The following is a 19,908-nucleotide window of genomic DNA, read 5'->3' as shown; positions in this document are numbered from 1 at the left end:
AAATCCTTTACATTTGAATTTTACATACAGTATCTGTATATACATTGGAAACATACAAATGGTTACATATCAAACAAATTAAATGAAAGTCCATAAATAGATTAAGATGGACCTAAACTCTGTAATCATACTGAGTTATAATAGTCGCTGGATAGTTAATACAAACTGGCCCCCCATAAGGGGGCCAAAGTCTGGTATACCTCTCTATCTCTTTTCCATTCCCAATAGAATTTCTACGATATAAGTATTTTTTTTTTTTCAAATATGGTTTTGCATATGTCTACAAGCTTCGATTACTTCTTCTTTGTTTGAAAACTGTAAATATTTATTATATGAGTTGTGATATGGTTTGATATGTTTTGTAATTTGTTTATTTGGTGTAGGCACCCTTATTTGATTTTATGTTCTGCTTTTATCATATTTATTATGGACTTATGCTGGACTTTTAGGGGGCATTAACCCCTGGTATGTATGTTTTTTTAAGTTCTTCTATGTTTGGGTGCTACACTTTGTTTAGTTTGTTTGTATTAGGTTGCAAGCTTAAATAAAATAACATAAGGAAAAGGGGCGGTATGACATACCAACGTATATACCCCCACTTCCAGCACTGCTCTACATTGTAAAATAATCACCAAAATGTATTTTGATTTTACAAAGGTCAAAATAAGGCTCTCTGCGTTTTCAAGGGTTACCAGAATAATGGATGCATTTACTGGGATCATGAAAATAGGCTGCACATTGTGTAAGGTTCACCCAAATAAATTCTGCATTTACTCTGGTTGGTCAGAGTGACCTCTACATTTACTGGGGTCAGCAGGTAATATCTTTGCCAAGTATATACTGGTACCATCTGAATGTGTTAGCAATATGTACTACATCCAAACTACCCTTATGCAATAATGCTGTTTATTGTTAATATAACTCCTCTAATTCATTGCTGGTGGCTACATTTGTTCCATATGTATAACCAGTGATCCTTAGGCATTATCAGATCTATTACCAGTATGTGCAGATATCTCCATTTCTTTGACATATCTGGCATATTTGGGCTGACAACTGATATTTTTTGTTTACTGATTATTTCCTATAATAATTATCGTCCAAATTGGTTGCATTTTAAAATAAATGTATATGTTAACATTTTATATTGGCTCACTATTTTATTCCAGGGTTGCTGTTGTTTTTATTTTTAAATAATAAATACGGACTTAACATCTGATCTATAATGTCAGCCTTTGCTGTCATGTAGATCTCTCAAAGTGAGCGATACTGTGGTGCGCTGTATATAACAAGAGCAAAAATACCATGATAATGGAAACACCATGTTCTGATGTATTGTTGTTAGCGGGCAGCGTATTGTTCTAAACCATATTACTGATGTTAACAATGGGGCAGGAGCTCTCAGAAAATAACAGCATCATATGAAGACATAAATGGACTAGTATCCTGACATCCAAACAAAGATGGAAATGATAGATCTGAATCTCTGCTACATGTTTTGCTACACTTAGATGTAATAAGGGGGCTACGACCAATTTTTATTTTTATATAAACATTTAAAATACGTCTACAGAAAACTATTTAGATTAGGTCAATCCCTGCACACTGTGAACATATCTGCATTTATTTGTAAAATAATTGTTACACATTGTACAGTTATTAGGCCGGTGTTGCTTTGGATACTGGCACCTATTTAGGTACAGGATTGAGTGAATATTGTGTAACTGTGTGTTGTGTAAGGTGTATGTTTACCTATACAGACAGAAATTGCTTGTGACTGCACATTGTTTAAGAGTTAGAGTCAAGTAAGAAAATTAAATCTACTTAAGCACCTTCAAGAGACAGCTAGATAAAGTGGGCATCGTCTGTGTTAGGGGTCACATAATGGATACATTCCCTTCACATGAATAGAATATTGACGTAATGTCCAAGAACAATATATATATATATATATATATATATATATCCTAGAAATTCAAAAAAACAGGGGCTCTTCCTTGGTGTATTATCCAAGTTATAAGATTTATTCAAAATAATAAAATTGCACCTACCAAAGAGTAAAAGGTTTCAGGTATATGTTACAACACAGCTAGCTTCTAGTCTCCATAAACGGACGTCATAATCGAAGTAGCTAAAATCAGCATAGATCCACAAGCACCTCTACGCGTTTCATCTCAAAAGACTTCATATACCTGAAACCTTTTACTCTTTGGTACGTGCAATTTTATTCTTTTGAATAAATCTTATAGCTTGGATAATACACCATGGAAGCGCCCCTGTTTGTTTGAATTTCTAGGATCTTGCTGTTCCCCCGTGGAGATAGAGTGGTAAAAAGGGAAGGATTCGCAGAACACAATCTGCTGGTGTTGGATTTCTTGTGGAACATTTATCTACTATGAACTGGCACAATATCTAAATTAACTGTTATTATAGTTTTTGCTGTGCGCACTGTTTGTTGTATATATATATATATATATATATATATATATATATCTCAATATTCCATGACTAACATTTCATATATGTTCTGTTTTATTGGTGCTGTCTAAATATGAGACCTGTAAATGTAGCAAGGAGGTTTTAATGGGCCCATTTCCTATTAAGTAATGACAGGGCTGGTTTTCTATTGACGCATATCACAGTGACAGAGAATTTCTTATCACCACAATTTGCTGAGAAAATATCACTGGAGCAGCTCCTAAAAACAAACTTCACCACAAGGCTATAAAGGTGTCATGTGCTGCAGTGAAGTGATGTAATCTGTCTGCACTGACTGCAGCTTCCCGTCCCCAAGCTGGATGCTGTGGTAGTATAAAGAAAAATGTGGATTTTTGATTAGACAACTACAGGTATATTTGGTAGGTTATATAGATGATGTTTTGTTAAGCAACCTAAGAAGACATATATTTGAGTGACAATTCACTCAAATGTTATTTGTAATGTATCCTACAATTGCTCATAATGGTTCATTTACCTTCAGCAGCAATCTGTTCGCACATGGAGAAAATTGGCTGTACGGAATAGAGGATATCCAAGTTCTTTCACTTAAAATCCTACCTATCAATCGGGTATGGATTTCCATGAAAGGCGGCTGTTAAATATTTGAACATGATGCAGTGTGATTAAGACTGGAGTGGAAACTACATTTTGGGGGCCATAGACTTGTACCCTAGTTAGGGCCCAGTTGACCCTTGTACTCTCTATCAGCTCAGAGCGAATATAATCTATTATTATTATTATTATTATTATTATTCATTATTTGTAAGATACAATATTTTGCACAGCATTGTGCGTTAAGGACATGTACTATAGGTATTTTGTACACAATAACAACACAAGTCACAAGAGTTTACATTGCATTGTGATTTTTTATTATTGAATAAGTGATCTACATAGCAGGAGAGCGACAGAGCATGTTTAAGGGACAGACTGAATATGTGCAGTTCCAGATTCAACTGAGAGGTGCAGGTCTTACATACTTTATTCCTGGAGCTTCAATGTTTATATAGCAAATGCAATACAAGCGCAAATGGAGCTTAAGAGAAGTTGCATGAAAAGTAGATTTTAATAGGTCTAGATCGCCAGAGCTGTGAGCTAAAGAAGTTCGGCTGACTCTCAGATGGTGCAGACAAAAGGCAGTCGAGTGTTGCAACTCAAGGAGAACCACTGACCGTCTAATAGAAGACAACAAGAGAGGGTTGTTAGTGACAGAACAGAACATATCCACAAAAACTGATCATCAATCTATATCGAAACAGACGCATTGCAATTGTCAATTCAGTTTTGTGATAAAAGCAAAACAAAAAAATGTTAAGAAAATTGAATTAAAAGAAATCATATACAAATCAAATAAACTAAACAAAGTTGAAAACTACATGTCTTCAAAAAATAAAAAGTTGCCTTCATAATACTATGAATTGTAAACTACTGCACTGAGGTTTATTTAATTTCCACTCTATTATTCATAAATAATATTGTGTATCCAATCAGTAAAATATAACTTTTTATTTAAAGCACCATCCCCAATAAACAATGATGAATAATTATATTAAACAAATATTTTATAATTATCACTACCACTTATGCTAAAAAATGCTATAAAAGAACTAGAATTGAATTGCCAAAATTGGTATAAATATGTTTTTCAAAGCGCTTGATAGGTAATATTTCATGTTTGTGTATAATCAATATATACATTTAATAATCAATAGTATACGGACTCTTCTATGGTTAATCACTTGAGAAATACAGATCAACCAACATTTGAATATGAATTCACATTTCACATGAATGCTAACACTGTCTGTTTTTAGTAGAGATGGGCGGGTCCGGTTCTCCGAGAACCGAACCCACCCGAACTTTGGGTATCCGAGTACCGAGCTGAGCAGCTCGGTACTCTCCCGCCCATTCCGAATCCAAATCGAGGCCGAACGTCATTGTGACGTTGTCGGATCTCGGGACTCGGTTCTCGCGATACTTCAACTTTATAAATACACGCCTCCACAGCAATCCATCGCCATTTGACAGAGGGAGAGAGCAGGGTGTAGTCATAGGCTAATTAGAGCAGGGACAGAGAATACAATATTGTTCTTGCAATTGCTCTAACCAAAATCGCTAGTGCAGAGAGGAGGATAGAGGTTTATTATTTTTTCTTCATATTTGGCACTCCCCAGCGCTTTTGGGGTGTCCCCCATAATTGTGCATTAATATTTCTGGCTGTCAAAAGTCATATCTGTCAGCAGTATCTACTAAATAATTTGTAGCACACCTCAGTGCTTTTGGGGTGTCCTCCCTAATTGTGCATTAATATTTCTGGCTGTCAAAAGTCATATCTGTCAGCAGTATCTACTAAATAATTTGTAGCACTCCTCAGTGCTTTTGGGGTGTCCTCTCTAATTGTGTATTAATATTTCTGGCTGTCAAAAGTCATATCTGTCAGCAGTATCTACTAAATAATTTTTAGCACTCCTCAGTGTTTTTGGGGTGTCCTCCCTAATTGTGCATTAATATTTCTGGCTGTCAAAAGTCATATCTGTCAGCAGTATCTACTAAATAATTTTTAGCACTCCTCAGTGTTTTTGGGGTGTCCTCCCTAATTGTGCATTAATATTTCTGGCTGTCAAAAGTCATAACTGTCAGCAGTATCTACTAAATAATTTTTAGCACTCCTCAGTGTTTTTGGGGTGTCCTCCCTAATTGTGCATTAATATTTCTGGCTGTCAAAAGTCATATCTGTCAGCAGTATCTACTAAATAAGTTTTAGCACTCCTCAGTGTTTTTGGGGTGTCCTCCCTAATTGTGCATTAATATTTCTGACTGTCAAAAGTCATATCTGTCAGCAGTATCTACTAAATAATTTTTAGCACTCCTCAGTGCTTTTGGGGTGTCCTCCCTAATTGTGCATTAATATTTCTGGCTGTCAAAAGTCATAACTGTCAGCAGAATCTACTAAATAATTTTTAGCACTCCTCAGTGCTTTTGGGGTGTCCTCCCTAATTGTGCATTAATATTTCTGGCTGTCAAAAGTCATAACTGTCAGCAGAATCTACTAAATAATTTTTAGCACTCCTCAGTGCTTTTGGGGTGTCCTCCCTAATTGTGCATTAATATTTCTGGCTGTCAAAAGTCATAACTGTCAGCAGAATCTACTAAATAATTTTTAGCACTCCCCAGCGGTTTGCGCTCAGAATGGATTCAAAGCAGTCCACATATGATCTAAATGAGCAACCAGGTTCTGTCACCAGTCCTGATGTTAGTGTTCCCAGTACGTCATCTGGCCAAGGCGATGTCAAACAACAGAGTGTTTTCAAATTAGTGCAAAAAACAAAAACCAAAAAAATTTTTACTGTATTGAAGCGAAAAAGAAGTGTAACTGAGCAAAAGTTAAGTGACGATAAAAAAAAAATTGCAAGCATGCCATTCTACACACGCAGTGGCAAAGAGAGAATGAGGCCTTCACCTTTGGCTATTAGTGGCAGATCCCAAAAAGTTACCCAGCCTACAATTGGTGCACAACTACTGTTACGCGTCAAAGCCGAGCTGCAAGATAACAGTGAGGCATTACAGGAGAATATTTGCTCTGATTCACAAATGACAACAATCCCTGTGGAGAGTCCATCCAACAGTGGGATGTCTAATCGTGAGCATTCTGCTGATGTGTGCCTTAATAGCCCGAGTGTAGCCGGTGATACCCAAATTGAGGATGCCACTTTGGAATTAGAAGAGGATGAGGGGGAGATTTGTGTAGGCGAGGAGGGCGCTAATGATGATGTTGATGATTATGATGCAGACAGATACCAAATTGCCTTTCTCAATTTCTATTTATATTCTAGATTATATAACGGCTGAATAGTTTTCTATTTTACTCCTAGTGGAGAGAGGATCTGATGCAGACAGATACCAAACTGCCTGTCACTCACCGGACCGTGAGTGCCTCTTCCCGGACATTTAGGAACCGTGGCCGTCCACCATCCTGAGGGTCTGCGCATGCGCAGCCCTTTTCTATACTTCAGTGTATACCCCTTTAACTTAATTGGCAGATCAGGCAACCTCCCTATATTAAGCACCTGTGGTCACTACCACGTTGCCTGATCTTGGAGTCTCATTCCTCATGAGTCTCTGAAGGTGTTCCTGTATTACTTGTGTATTCAGTGCTGCTGATTCCTGTGGTTTCCAAACCACTTCTACTACTGTGGTTCCATACCACTTCTACCATCAACTGTATCATCATGACTGTTTGCTGATTCCTATCCGCTGCCTCCGTGCACTACAGTCTTCTACACCACTTCAACGTTATTTTATATCAATGTGACTGTTTACTCATTGCTATCCGCTGCCTCCGTGTACTCCAGCTTTTACCTCACTCACCTGCTTCTCATCAAGTCTGTTTGCTGATTTCTATCCGCTGCCTCTGTGCACTACAGTCTCCTGCTTGCAACTCGCCTGTGTTCAACATCGTGACTGCCAGCTGACTGCTATCCGCTGCCTCTGTGCACTACAGTCTCCTGCTTGCAACTCGCCTGTGTTCAACATCGTGACTGCCAGCTGACTACTATCTGCTGCCTCTGTGCACTACCGTCTCCTGCTTGCAACTCGCCTGTGTTCAACATCGTGACTGCCAGCTGACTACTATCCGCTGCCTCTGTGCACTACAGTCTCCTGCTTGCAACTCGCCTGTGTTCAACATCGTGACTGCCAGCTGATTACTATCCGCTGCCTCCGTGCACTACACTCTCATCTCATCTTTGCTGTGGCTTCCTCGAGACTGCCGCTTTTCATTACCATCTGCTACACTTCGTGATCTACAGCTCCTGCCCTGCGCTGCACTCCTGTTTCCCATCGCTGTTGGTTCCTGTGGTTGCTACTGGTTACCTCCGTGTGCCGCTGAGTCCTGCCGCTGTGGTCAGCGCTATCGTCCATCTCCTGCTGATCCACTCTCCACGCCTTCACGTGTTCCACTGGCCTCTACCCTCCTGTCAGCATTGGATTTGTATCTCTTCTACTACCCTCTGCTGGATCATCTCCATTCTCCTGGGTTTCCCATGAGTCCAGTTCCACGTGTTGCTGACTCCTGTGGATTCGTGTCCCTGTCGGTCTACTCACCTGTGCGCTGCACCTGCTAGACCGCTGCTTCTCCTATCCAGGGACTTCCTATCCAGTCGGTCTCCAGCCGCTCAGGTACCGCTGCAATCCCATCTGACTGCTACTGCTGAACCACGGTATGCATACTTCTCATTGACTGTGCTGTGTATTGCATATCTTGCTGGACTGTGTTTGGTTCTCTCTGGAGTCTGCTATCCGCTGAGTCTATTGCCATCATTGACTGTGTTATCATTGTGCTGGACTACTTCAAGAGACTTTCTAGATTGCAGACCTGATCAGTCATTTACATATATATATATACCTATATTGTGCATATTACTGTGGATCGTGTATAAGGTGCCTGTGTATATCCTGTGTTGCAGTCTTTCCCCGTGCACCTCCTCACATATATATGCAGTGTACAACTTGCTGATGTCAGACCACTGATCCCTGTTTCCGGTATCACCTGTTCCATTATCCTCTCACATAGCAGTGGTACAACTTGCTACCGCAGACCACTGACTACCTGGATACCTCCACTTGGATTCCATTCCTTCACTCAGACAGCGGTACAACTTGCTACCCGCAGACCGCTGACTCTCATCACCTCCTTGTTTCTGTTGGACATTCCTCCTCACTATAGCAGTGGTACAACTTGCTATCGCAGACCACTGACTACCTTCACGTGTCCTTGTCCATACAGTTCCTTGTGTATCATTACCTCAGTATTACCAGTGTTGCTAGTCATAGACTTTCCTGAGCATCTCATCGGTCATCATTTCATGTTCCGTGATCACCCAGCTACCAGAGTACCTTATTACCATCTACATTGCTCTGGTAAGCCTACCATCTGGTGATCCCTGGGTAAAGACTCCTAGTGCCCGTGACAGTAAGATCAGGCCATGACAGACCCAGATGTGGAACCTACCGCCAAAGAGATGCTGCAACATCTGGTTAGCCGTGTGGAGCAACAGGATGCCCGCCAACAGCTGTTACTTCAGTGTTATCAGTCATTAACCTCCCAAGGAACATCTGGACAGACTGTGACAGCTACTACTGAAGCTCCTGTGCTTTCCTCCGTTTCCCCATTGCCATCCCAGGTGTCTATAGCTTCCACGCTTCACCTGCCTACTCCGTCAAAGTACGATGGAGACCCCAAAACTTGTAGGGGTTTCCTTAACCAATGTTCAGTCCATTTTGAGCTCCAACCTCAAAATTTTTCTACCCATCGTTCCAGAGTGGCCTATATTATCTCTTTGTTTTCAGGACAAGCCCTGGCTTGGGCCTCCCCTCTGTGGGAGAGGAACGATCCAATATTACAAGATAGTGCCAAATTCATTTCTACATTCCGAAGTGTGTTCGATGAACCAGGTCGTGTGACCTCCGCTGCTTCCAGCATCCTCCGTCTGCGACAAGGATCTCATACTGTAGGCCAGTACGTCATTCAATTTAGGATCTTAGCCTCTGAACTTCAGTGGAACACTGAAGCCCTAGTTGCCGCCTTCTGGCAGGGGCTTTCCGATAAAATTAAAGATGCACTGACTACCCAAGAGCTTCCTTCGTCACTTGAAGATTTGATCTCTCTATGCCATCGTGTTGATATGAGATTTCGTGAAAGAGAGGCTGAGAAAACGACTTCTGCTAAAGCACCTTTTCGCTCTAACCCTCAATTTCGTCCAGTGTCACCCGCTGTGATTCCCATGGAGATTGGACGTTCCAAGTTATCTTCTGAGGAGAGGAAACGAAGAGTCAAGAATAGACTCTGTATCTATTGTGCTGATTCCACTCATGTCCTCAGCTCCTGCCCTAAGAGATCGGGAAATGCCAGGCCCTAACTAGTTCTGGAGAGGTGAAGTTAGGGTCCCTGGAGTCCTCTCCATCGTCTATGAAATCTAAAGTCTGCGCTTTTGATGTGACTATTTCCTTTGCTACCAAGACCTTTGAGTCACAGGCATTGATTGATTCCGGAGCAGCAGGAAATTTTATTTCCAAATCGTTAGTTAATCAATGGTCTCTACCAATGATTACCTTAAAAACTCCCATTACTGTGACGGCTATCGATGGATCACGTCTCATCAACGGTCTCATCACCCAGAGTACGTCTCCAGTAACCCTTCAGATTGGTGCTCTGCATCATGAAGAGATATCGTTTTTAATTCTTCCTGTTACTACAAGTCCGATTGTCCTAGGCCTTCCATGGCTTCAGTGTCACTCTCCCCAGATTGACTGGCGCACCCCTCAAGTCACGTCTTGGGGGCCTGAATGTCACCATCATTGCCTTTCCCAAGTCATTCCTCTCAAGGTACAGCAAGCTTCCATTTCAGCTATTTCACCGGGACTCCCTCCTCAATATGCTTCATTTACCGATGTTTTTGATAAAGCTCAGTCTGAACGTCTTCCTCCTCATCGTTCTTGGGATTGTCCGATTGATCTTCTTCCTGGCAAGACTCCTCCCAGAGGCCGGGTCTATCCACTCTCGTTACCTGAAACTCAAGCTACATCTGAATATATACGGGAGAACCTCCAGCGTGGGTTCATTCGACCTTCCACCTCGCCCGCTGGAGCTGGGTTCTTCTTTGTCAAAAAGAAGGATGGATCATTACGCCCTTGTATAGATTTTCGTGGACTCAATGCCATTACTATCAAAAACCGGTATCCCATTCCGTTGATCACTGAGCTATTTGACCGCATCAAGGGAGCCCGTATTTTTACTAAGTTGGATCTTCGTGGTGCTTACAATTTAATCAGAATCCGTTCCGGTGACGAATGGAAGACGGCGTTTAACACCAGAGACGGGCATTACGAATATCTGGTAATGCCTTTCGGGCTATGTAATGCCCCCGCTGTTTTTCAGGGCTTCATTAATGAGATTTTTCGGGACTTATTATATGTATGTGTCGTCGTCTACCTGGACGACATATTGATTTTTTCACAGGACCTGCCTTCTCACCACCAACATGTGGCAGAAGTCCTCTCCAGGCTACGGAAAAATTCATTGTTCTGTAAATTAGAAAAATGTTCATTCGAATTACCCCAGATTCCATTCTTGGGGTATATTGTTTCCGGAGTTGGTCTGAAGATGGATCCTGACAAAGTAAATGCTGTACTACATTGGCCCCAGCCAACTACTCTTCGTGCCATCCAGCGTTTTTTAGGTTTTGCCAATTACTATAGACGCTTCATTCAAGATTTTTCTTCCATTGCATCTCCTATTGTGGCCCTGACTCGTAAAGGGGCTAATCCTAAGCAATGGTCTACTGAGGCTATTCAAGCCTTTCAAACATTAAAAGAGTCCTTCTCTTCGGCTCCAATCCTTCGTCAGCCTGATGTGACACTCCCTTTTTTCCTAGAAGTAGATGCCTCTAATGTGGGCTTAGGAGCTATTCTCTCCCAACGCTCGGAACAGCAAAAATTCCACCCTTGTGCCTTCTATTCTCGGGGTCTCCTACCCGCAGAGAAGAATTATACCATCGGAGACAAGGAATTACTGGCTATCAAAGCCGCATTAGAGGAATGGAGATACTTGTTGGAGGGAGCTCGCCATCCGGTGACGATCTTCACGGATCATAAGAACTTGTCATATCTCCAGTCTGCCCAATGCTTGAACCCTCGTCAAGCAAGATGGTCTCTTTTCTTTTCCCGTTTTGAATTAATAATTACCTTCAAACCAGCTGCCAAGAACAAAAAAGCTGATGCCTTATCTAGAGCCTTTGCTACGTCCTCTGATATTGAAGAGGTTTCCAACCATACCATTCTAGACCCCAAATGTATCTCACTGGCTGCTTCATCCACCAAAACGCTACCATTTGGGAAGACCCTCGTGCCTTCTACTTTAAGGAGGAAAATCCTTTCGTGGTTCCATGCCTCTCGTTTTTCTGGACACGCCGGTGAACACAAGACTTTTGAGATCCTCTCTCGAAGTTACTGGTGGCCTTCAATGAGGAGAGACGTCAAAGAGTTCATTGCTTCCTGTGAATTATGTTCGCAATTCAAATCCTCCCGCAGAACCCCAGCAGGGTTGCTGCGACCACTACCCATTCCGTCCAAACCATGGACCCATATTAGTATGGATTTCGTTACTGACTTACCACCTAGTAAGAACCATAATACTATTTGGGTGGTAGTGGACAGATTTTCGAAGATGGCTCATTTCATCCCTCTGTCTGGTTTGCCTTCCTCGTCCATCCTGGCTGAACATTTCATTAAAGAGATCTTCCGTATCCATGGATGTCCATCTGAGATTGTGTCTGATAGAGGAGTACAATTCGTGTCCAGATTCTGGCGAGCCCTTTGTAAAACCTTGGGCATACGATTAGCACTCTCATCTTCTTACCATCCACAATCCAATGGACAAACCGAACGTGTCAATCAAGATCTTGAGACTTTTATAAGGATATTTTCATCAGCCAATCAAGACAACTGGGTAGAGTTACTCCCTTGGGCTGAGTTCGCCCATAACAACATGTACCATGAGTCATCATCCAAAACTCCATTCTTTGTGGTTTACGGTCACCATCCGTCTTTTCCGGAATTTCCTGCCCTCCCGCCCACCCAAGTTCCTGCGGTGGAGACTGTTTGTCAGACCTTTAAAAATATCTGGTCTCAGGTTAGAACCTGTTTAAAGAAGACATCTGTCAAATATAAATCTTTCGCTGATAAGAAGAGGCGGGCTATTCCACCACTAAAAATTGGAGATCGTGTCTGGTTATCCACAAAAAATATTCGTTTGAAGGTTCCATCCATGAAATTCGCCCCTCGTTTTATTGGTCCATATAGGATCATTCAAGTTATCAATCCAGTATGTGTGAAACTCCTTCTTCCTAAGAGTCTTCGGATTTCTAATGCCTTCCATGTATCTTTGCTCAAACCTCTTATTATCAACCGTTTTTCAACTCCTCCCTCAGCTCCGCAGCCAGTTCAAGTCCATCAGGAGGAGGATTTTGAGATTACCGAGGTACTAGATGCAAAAATTTCGCGAGGAGTCCTCCACTTCCTCGTTCATTGGAAGGGCTTTGGTCCTGAGGAGCGCTCTTGGATCAAAGCTGAAGATCTTAATGCTCCTGCCCTTTTGAAGAAGTTTTACTCCAAAAATCCGGACAAGCCCGGTTCCAGGCGTTCTGTGCCCACCTTTAAAAGGGGGGGTACTGTCACTCACCGGACCGTGAGTGCCTCTTCCCGGACATTTAGGAACCGTGGCCGTCCACCATCCTGAGGGTCTGCGCATGCGCAGCCCTTTTCTATACTTCAGTGTATACCCCTTTAACTTAATTGGCAGATCAGGCAACCTCCCTATATTAAGCACCTGTGGTCACTACCACGTTGCCTGATCTTGGAGTCTCATTCCTCATGAGTCTCTGAAGGTGTTCCTGTATTACTTGTGTATTCAGTGCTGCTGATTCCTGTGGTTTCCAAACCACTTCTACTACTGTGGTTCCATACCACTTCTACCATCAACTGTATCATCATGACTGTTTGCTGATTCCTATCCGCTGCCTCCGTGCACTACAGTCTTCTACACCACTTCAACGTTATTTTATATCAATGTGACTGTTTACTCATTGCTATCCGCTGCCTCCGTGTACTCCAGCTTTTACCTCACTCACCTGCTTCTCATCAAGTCTGTTTGCTGATTTCTATCCGCTGCCTCTGTGCACTACAGTCTCCTGCTTGCAACTCGCCTGTGTTCAACATCGTGACTGCCAGCTGACTGCTATCCGCTGCCTCTGTGCACTACAGTCTCCTGCTTGCAACTCGCCTGTGTTCAACATCGTGACTGCCAGCTGACTACTATCTGCTGCCTCTGTGCACTACCGTCTCCTGCTTGCAACTCGCCTGTGTTCAACATCGTGACTGCCAGCTGACTACTATCCGCTGCCTCTGTGCACTACAGTCTCCTGCTTGCAACTCGCCTGTGTTCAACATCGTGACTGCCAGCTGATTACTATCCGCTGCCTCCGTGCACTACACTCTCATCTCATCTTTGCTGTGGCTTCCTCGAGACTGCCGCTTTTCATTACCATCTGCTACACTTCGTGATCTACAGCTCCTGCCCTGCGCTGCACTCCTGTTTCCCATCGCTGTTGGTTCCTGTGGTTGCTACTGGTTACCTCCGTGTGCCGCTGAGTCCTGCCGCTGTGGTCAGCGCTATCGTCCATCTCCTGCTGATCCACTCTCCACGCCTTCACGTGTTCCACTGGCCTCTACCCTCCTGTCAGCATTGGATTTGTATCTCTTCTACTACCCTCTGCTGGATCATCTCCATTCTCCTGGGTTTCCCATGAGTCCAGTTCCACGTGTTGCTGACTCCTGTGGATTCGTGTCCCTGTCGGTCTACTCACCTGTGCGCTGCACCTGCTAGACCGCTGCTTCTCCTATCCAGGGACTTCCTATCCAGTCGGTCTCCAGCCGCTCAGGTACCGCTGCAATCCCATCTGACTGCTACTGCTGAACCACGGTATGCATACTTCTCATTGACTGTGCTGTGTATTGCATATCTTGCTGGACTGTGTTTGGTTCTCTCTGGAGTCTGCTATCCGCTGAGTCTATTGCCATCATTGACTGTGTTATCATTGTGCTGGACTACTTCAAGAGACTTTCTAGATTGCAGACCTGATCAGTCATTTACATATATATATATACCTATATTGTGCATATTACTGTGGATCGTGTATAAGGTGCCTGTGTATATCCTGTGTTGCAGTCTTTCCCCGTGCACCTCCTCACATATATATGCAGTGTACAACTTGCTGATGTCAGACCACTGATCCCTGTTTCCGGTATCACCTGTTCCATTATCCTCTCACATAGCAGTGGTACAACTTGCTACCGCAGACCACTGACTACCTGGATACCTCCACTTGGATTCCATTCCTTCACTCAGACAGCGGTACAACTTGCTACCCGCAGACCGCTGACTCTCATCACCTCCTTGTTTCTGTTGGACATTCCTCCTCACTATAGCAGTGGTACAACTTGCTATCGCAGACCACTGACTACCTTCACGTGTCCTTGTCCATACAGTTCCTTGTGTATCATTACCTCAGTATTACCAGTGTTGCTAGTCATAGACTTTCCTGAGCATCTCATCGGTCATCATTTCATGTTCCGTGATCACCCAGCTACCAGAGTACCTTATTACCATCTACATTGCTCTGGTAAGCCTACCATCTGGTGATCCCTGGGTAAAGACTCCTAGTGCCCGTGACACTGCCTTTGTCCATTTCAATTTATATTGTACAGTATATAACGGCTGAATTTATTAGTATTTTATACAAGTGGAGGGGGGCCTAGAGAGACAGAAACCAAACTGGCTTTCTCCATGTCAATTAATATTGTACAGTCTATAATGGCTGAATTTTTTAGTATTTTATACAAGTGGAGGGGGGCCTAGAGAGACAGAAACCAAACTGGCTTTCTCCATGTCAATTAATATTGTACAGTCTATAATGGCTGAATTTTTTGGTATTTTATACAAGTGGAGGGGGGCCTTGAGAGACAGAAACCAAACTGGCTTTTTCCATTTCTTTACATATTTAACTATAAGTGTAGGGTGTAATATACATTCAAAGACGATGGCTGCATTGCCAATATGCATAGATGGAGAGGAAGACAATCTGTTTTGTGTGTAGAATAGGCCTACCAACGAAGAATTAAACTGTTTTTTTGGATGATTTATTACCTCAACAATTAGATTACTTGTCTCTAAAACAGTTGGAGCACTAAATTGGGTTAATTTAGGCCCAAAAACATGGATTTTCCCAAAAAATAGCAAAACAAAACCAAACAAAACCAAAACCAAAACCAAAACACGCAATGGCGGTTTTGCAAAACCAAAACCAAAACACGACGGTAATCCAGATCCAAAACCGAATCCAAAACCAAAACACGGGGGTCAGTGACCATCTCTAGTTTTTAGCCAAGTTCCTATTTGAGCTATACCCTGCGTTTTTGTGCAGATATCAATCTAGTATTAGCATATGGTTAGAAAAAGAAAAATTAGTCCAACGTACTAATTAGCAAATTTTTTATCAGCAAGCTATCCTGTAGTTGTTAGTATTCAGTCCATTTTGTTTTCCAAAATAGTTGTCTCTTTGAGGCATGTATAATACTGTATATTGTACTACACTATTTTGAAACATTTTTAAATACATAATTTTATTAGGCCAAAGTCCAGTAAATGTTCAAAATGTTTCACTTTTCATTTGGCCACAATGATTTTCCCCCAAATCCACTTCGCATTTCTATATTCTTCCCTTTCACTTACTTGATAAATTCATTGCAGTGCACCATGTTCCACATCTCCGAAATTGTCCATAAGCCCAGTTGGTGTAGTCCAACCTGCTTCCATCCACATTAGCATATCCCCTACACTAAAAGATGGAGGAAGGTCAAGAAAAATGCAATATAAAATTATTTACAGTTATGATGTAACATTTTTTCCTCCTATAAGTAAAGTGTGTAAAATCTAAAACATAAATATTGCATGGCAGATGTGGCACAGGGTCTGTGATAGAGTCACAGCTCATAGAAGAGATCTGATTATGAATATAAACTCTAAGGTGTCAGTTGTTGTAGCAGTAAGACTGCATGTGGCTCTAGTAAAAGCTGGAAAAGGGTGCCTTGAAGTGAATACTTGTTGACTTGGGATGGGTTGCTACTAATTTAGGCTTATCTGGGTTTCTGGCTATAAGACAAGATTTCAGCCTGCAAGTCTGCCAAATTAAAAAGTTATTGTGACTGTGAAGTGAGGTACAGTAGGGAGACATCCTGTCCCGTGAGACATCCAGCCAATCAGGAAGCTTACAATACAGAAATGTGTGTATTTGCGGGGCATATATTCCAGGTTCACCTAACTGTTAGAGGGGAACTAAGGTGAGTTAGTAGTGGAGAGACATAGTGTAGGTTTATTCTTCTGGTTTGTGTGTCAATCCCTGAAACTGCAATGTGTGAAACGTGCCCTATGCTGAAGAAAACACATCCACTGTAAATTTGAAACTCAACTTGCTGGCTGGAAAAATTAGCTTGCAGACTGAAGACGGTAATTTCTGGAACTATCTCTGCTGTGTGCCGCCTTATTACCCCAGGAGATGGTGGCATTGCTACATTATAATATACATACTCATACAATACAATATGCCACGGGAGGAGGTTCTAGATGGAGGAAGACAATAAGTTCGGTTTTAGCAATGTTGTTTCAGAAATTTGGAGGACATCCAGGAGGAGATGGCAGAGAGGCAGATGGACACCCAAGAGAGGAGGGATGGAGAGAGGTCAGGAGAGGAGAAGTAGAGTTGGGTGCCGTCGGCATAAAGGTGATACTGGAGGTCAATGGAGCTAATGAGCTCACCAAAGGAGTAGGTGTATAGTGAAAAGAGTAAAGGGCCAAGAACAGAGCCCTGTGGGACCCCAACTGGAAGGGTGGAAGGGGGGAGAGAGGGAGCCAGAGGTGGAAACAGAGAAGTAGTGGACCAAATAAACCTTGGTCTGCAATCCTTCCTATAAAAGTAGCCATTTCATAAATATGTGGGGTGTGTGGCTGTAACTTCTTGTGAATGAACCTAGGTCAATAGTTGCCGTTCTGTGCCACTTACACTGTTGGCTTTGTACATCCCAATCCATGCGTAATGCTGGTTTCTGCATGTTCTCTTTCCCAGACATCGCACTTGGTTATTAGCCCTAAAGTTGTGTAGAGAACTCAGATTTCCTCGACGACACTTGCAGGAACGCTATGGAGGTAATAGGAAAGTGTAATTAATAGGTGACATCAACAATACACCAGAGCATCAAAATTTAATGTTAACATAGTAGCGTCTACAAATAGGACAGAAAATAAAATCTAATCTCCCTCTGCTAATTTTCCCTCAAGTCCCATAGACATTCCATAGAAAATGAGCGGATATTTCTGTACCATATTAGCCGAAAAGATACACAGCTGAATATGGAGGTGATGTCCGGCAGCACCTCGCGTCTATTTGAATCTAGCCCTATAACTTTAAATTGAAGTGTTTGCTCTACTTCACCTCGTCCAAGGGGGTGATATCCAAGGAAGAATATTTTTTTTTGCATTAAGCACCCGGTTACACCTTGTTTATGTTTATTGATTGAGCCAATTTTATATATTAATTATCTACCGTGATTTTCTTTAAGCTACAATCTAGCATTGTTCTATTTTAGTTGTTTTTAGTGCTTATGTTTTAGGGACTTGGCAGTGTCCCAGTGAACAGCAACAGAGGATTTGAAATTATAATAATGTGCAAGTTTTGCATAAAATGTGATCATTTTGTTATGGGGGAGTAGACCCAAAATATGTCCATTCATTTCTAAGTTTATTTTGCCAATGGCTCTGTGTTAGTTGCCCTCTGGTACAATGGCTTCAGCATATGGAGTGAAAGGATTCTGATATCCAAATAATATGTTTGGAATTTGAAAGAAGTAAAGTACAGATAGAAGAATGGTGTAAAAATAACAAAGAATTAAAAGTTCATTAATTAGTAACTAAACCTAAAAATAAATATGCACTTGCTAATAACTATTTGCCTATGCAAAATTATTTCTCTGTTGGTTCTTCTGGCCCAAAGGTATAGTTGGTGACCATAGTGAAACGTTAGTGGATGAAAGTAGACCAAGGGGTAAATGTATCAATGTCCGGATTCTTCAACTCCGGCGAGATTGGCGTCTTCAGCGCTTAAATTTAAAGCGGCGCTGCCTTGTAAAGGGAAGTTTCCCTTTACAAGGCAGCGCCACTTTAAATTTAAGCGCTGAAGACGCCGATCTCGCCAGAGTTGAAGAATCCGGACATTGATACATTTACCCCCAACTCTGCTTTGTGACAGCTGCAGCGTGTGCTTGTTTTAACTCAGTTGCAATCAATTAAAAATCCAAGTAAGAAAGTTGAAGGAACAGGTGGTGTAAAGTTAAATTGTCAATTTTAGTCCATGCTAATTATTTAATTCAATAATATTGATAAACAGGATATTATCTGGAAACCATTTAAACTGTAATGTGTACTGTGACATGAGTAATCGTGAGTCACATTTGCCAACAGCTCTACAGTTTAATTTTCAAATTTGTAACAATTAAGGAAGAGGAGCTGTCGGATCCACTCTATTAGAGAATGTATCTAACCAACAAAGACAGGAATTGGGATTCTTTTGTAGACATGACCCTTAGGGTGGTGTCACATGCGGACTTTTCACTACACATTTAAAGTGCAGCATTTAATCGCTCTGAATTGAAATAATTAATTCATATGCAGCAATTTATATTTTAAAATAGAGGACTTTCCATAAACGTATTACGTTATCCAACAAAACATTGCATAAAATGGGTGAATACACATTTTGAAAGTAATGACTGTTTCAATGTCACCTTGAAGTAATAAAACCGTACCTGTTTTTTTTCTTATTAAACTCAATGTTCAATAATTTAACTCTATACAGCAAACATTTATTACAGCAGCTGAAAACACAGCATCCATTTATAGAAATATCCTCCATAATGGCACCAACCTGAGCCGTCCAGAAGTCCCTCAAACAGTTAAAAACACGATAATGACAGGACCCTTTGTCAGGACAAGCACCAGTGTGCCCCAATCCCTTCTCAATCACCAGAGTGGCATTGTGGCATTCATGCGACTGGCAGTGACTTAGGTCGGAGGTCAGCAGGACATCTGACATGTCACTTCCATCATCCTGGCTGCCTGGATCAGCTGTATCTTCTATGTCATCCTGATCAGCTCTTTCTTCTATATCACCGTACACATAGTTCTCTAAATAAGATAAAGACTTTAGAACTTAACAATGGTGTATTTTACACTAGGTAACTGTCTTTCTGTTTGTATTCATTCATACCGTTTGATACAACTAAAGTAAATGAGAAAAGAGACATATTTCTAGAAAATGTAGGTGCATTTTTGACCCCATTTGATCCACAACTTCCACAATGTTGCTTAATTTGGAAAACAATAACAATACAATTGATAACAGATCAGTGAAACTAAAACACATTTAAAGTATTGTTTTACCGTAAGATATTTGATATTTTATAAAATATGAAAAGTATAAATATCAGTATGTTAAAAACAACTATTAAAGCACACATACTCCCAGCAAGCACCTTCTTATACAGGTAGATTGTATAGATTGTCAACTCACCAGATTCTTGAGCATAGATGGTCCCCACCAAAAGCAGCAACAGGAGACGGAACATGTCTGTTGAGAAGAATAAATAGCGGTTATTTCAAACACTTCTCGTTGGTTCTCAGAGCTGACATTAAATTTGGTTGTTTTACCTTTTCAGAGAATTGAGTCCTTTGTGTCCTCACAATTC

At 41.5% G+C, this 19,908-nt stretch overlaps 1 protein-coding gene across 1 annotated transcript; it reads right to left on the bottom strand.

Moving 5' to 3' along the window:
* Positions 1–3,391: 3,391 nt before the first annotated feature.
* Positions 3,392–19,908, bottom strand: LOC142160583 (bone marrow proteoglycan-like). Its single transcript, XM_075215454.1, has 6 exons — positions 19,871–19,908; positions 19,734–19,790; positions 19,089–19,348; positions 17,172–17,306; positions 15,845–15,950; positions 3,392–3,674 (listed from the first exon to the last, which is right to left on the bottom strand). The coding sequence occupies exons 2-6, from the start codon at positions 19,786–19,788 to the stop codon at positions 3,616–3,618; spliced, it is 615 nt and encodes a 204-aa protein (XP_075071555.1). The 5' UTR covers positions 19,789–19,790; positions 19,871–19,908; the 3' UTR covers positions 3,392–3,615.

This window comes from Mixophyes fleayi, chromosome 6 (genome assembly GCF_038048845.1).
Source record: "Mixophyes fleayi isolate aMixFle1 chromosome 6, aMixFle1.hap1, whole genome shotgun sequence".
NCBI classification, from domain to species: Eukaryota; Metazoa; Chordata; class Amphibia; order Anura; family Limnodynastidae; genus Mixophyes; species Mixophyes fleayi.
The sequence above is the reverse complement of the archived record's forward strand: the minus strand, read 5'-3'. Positions and strand labels throughout refer to the sequence as shown.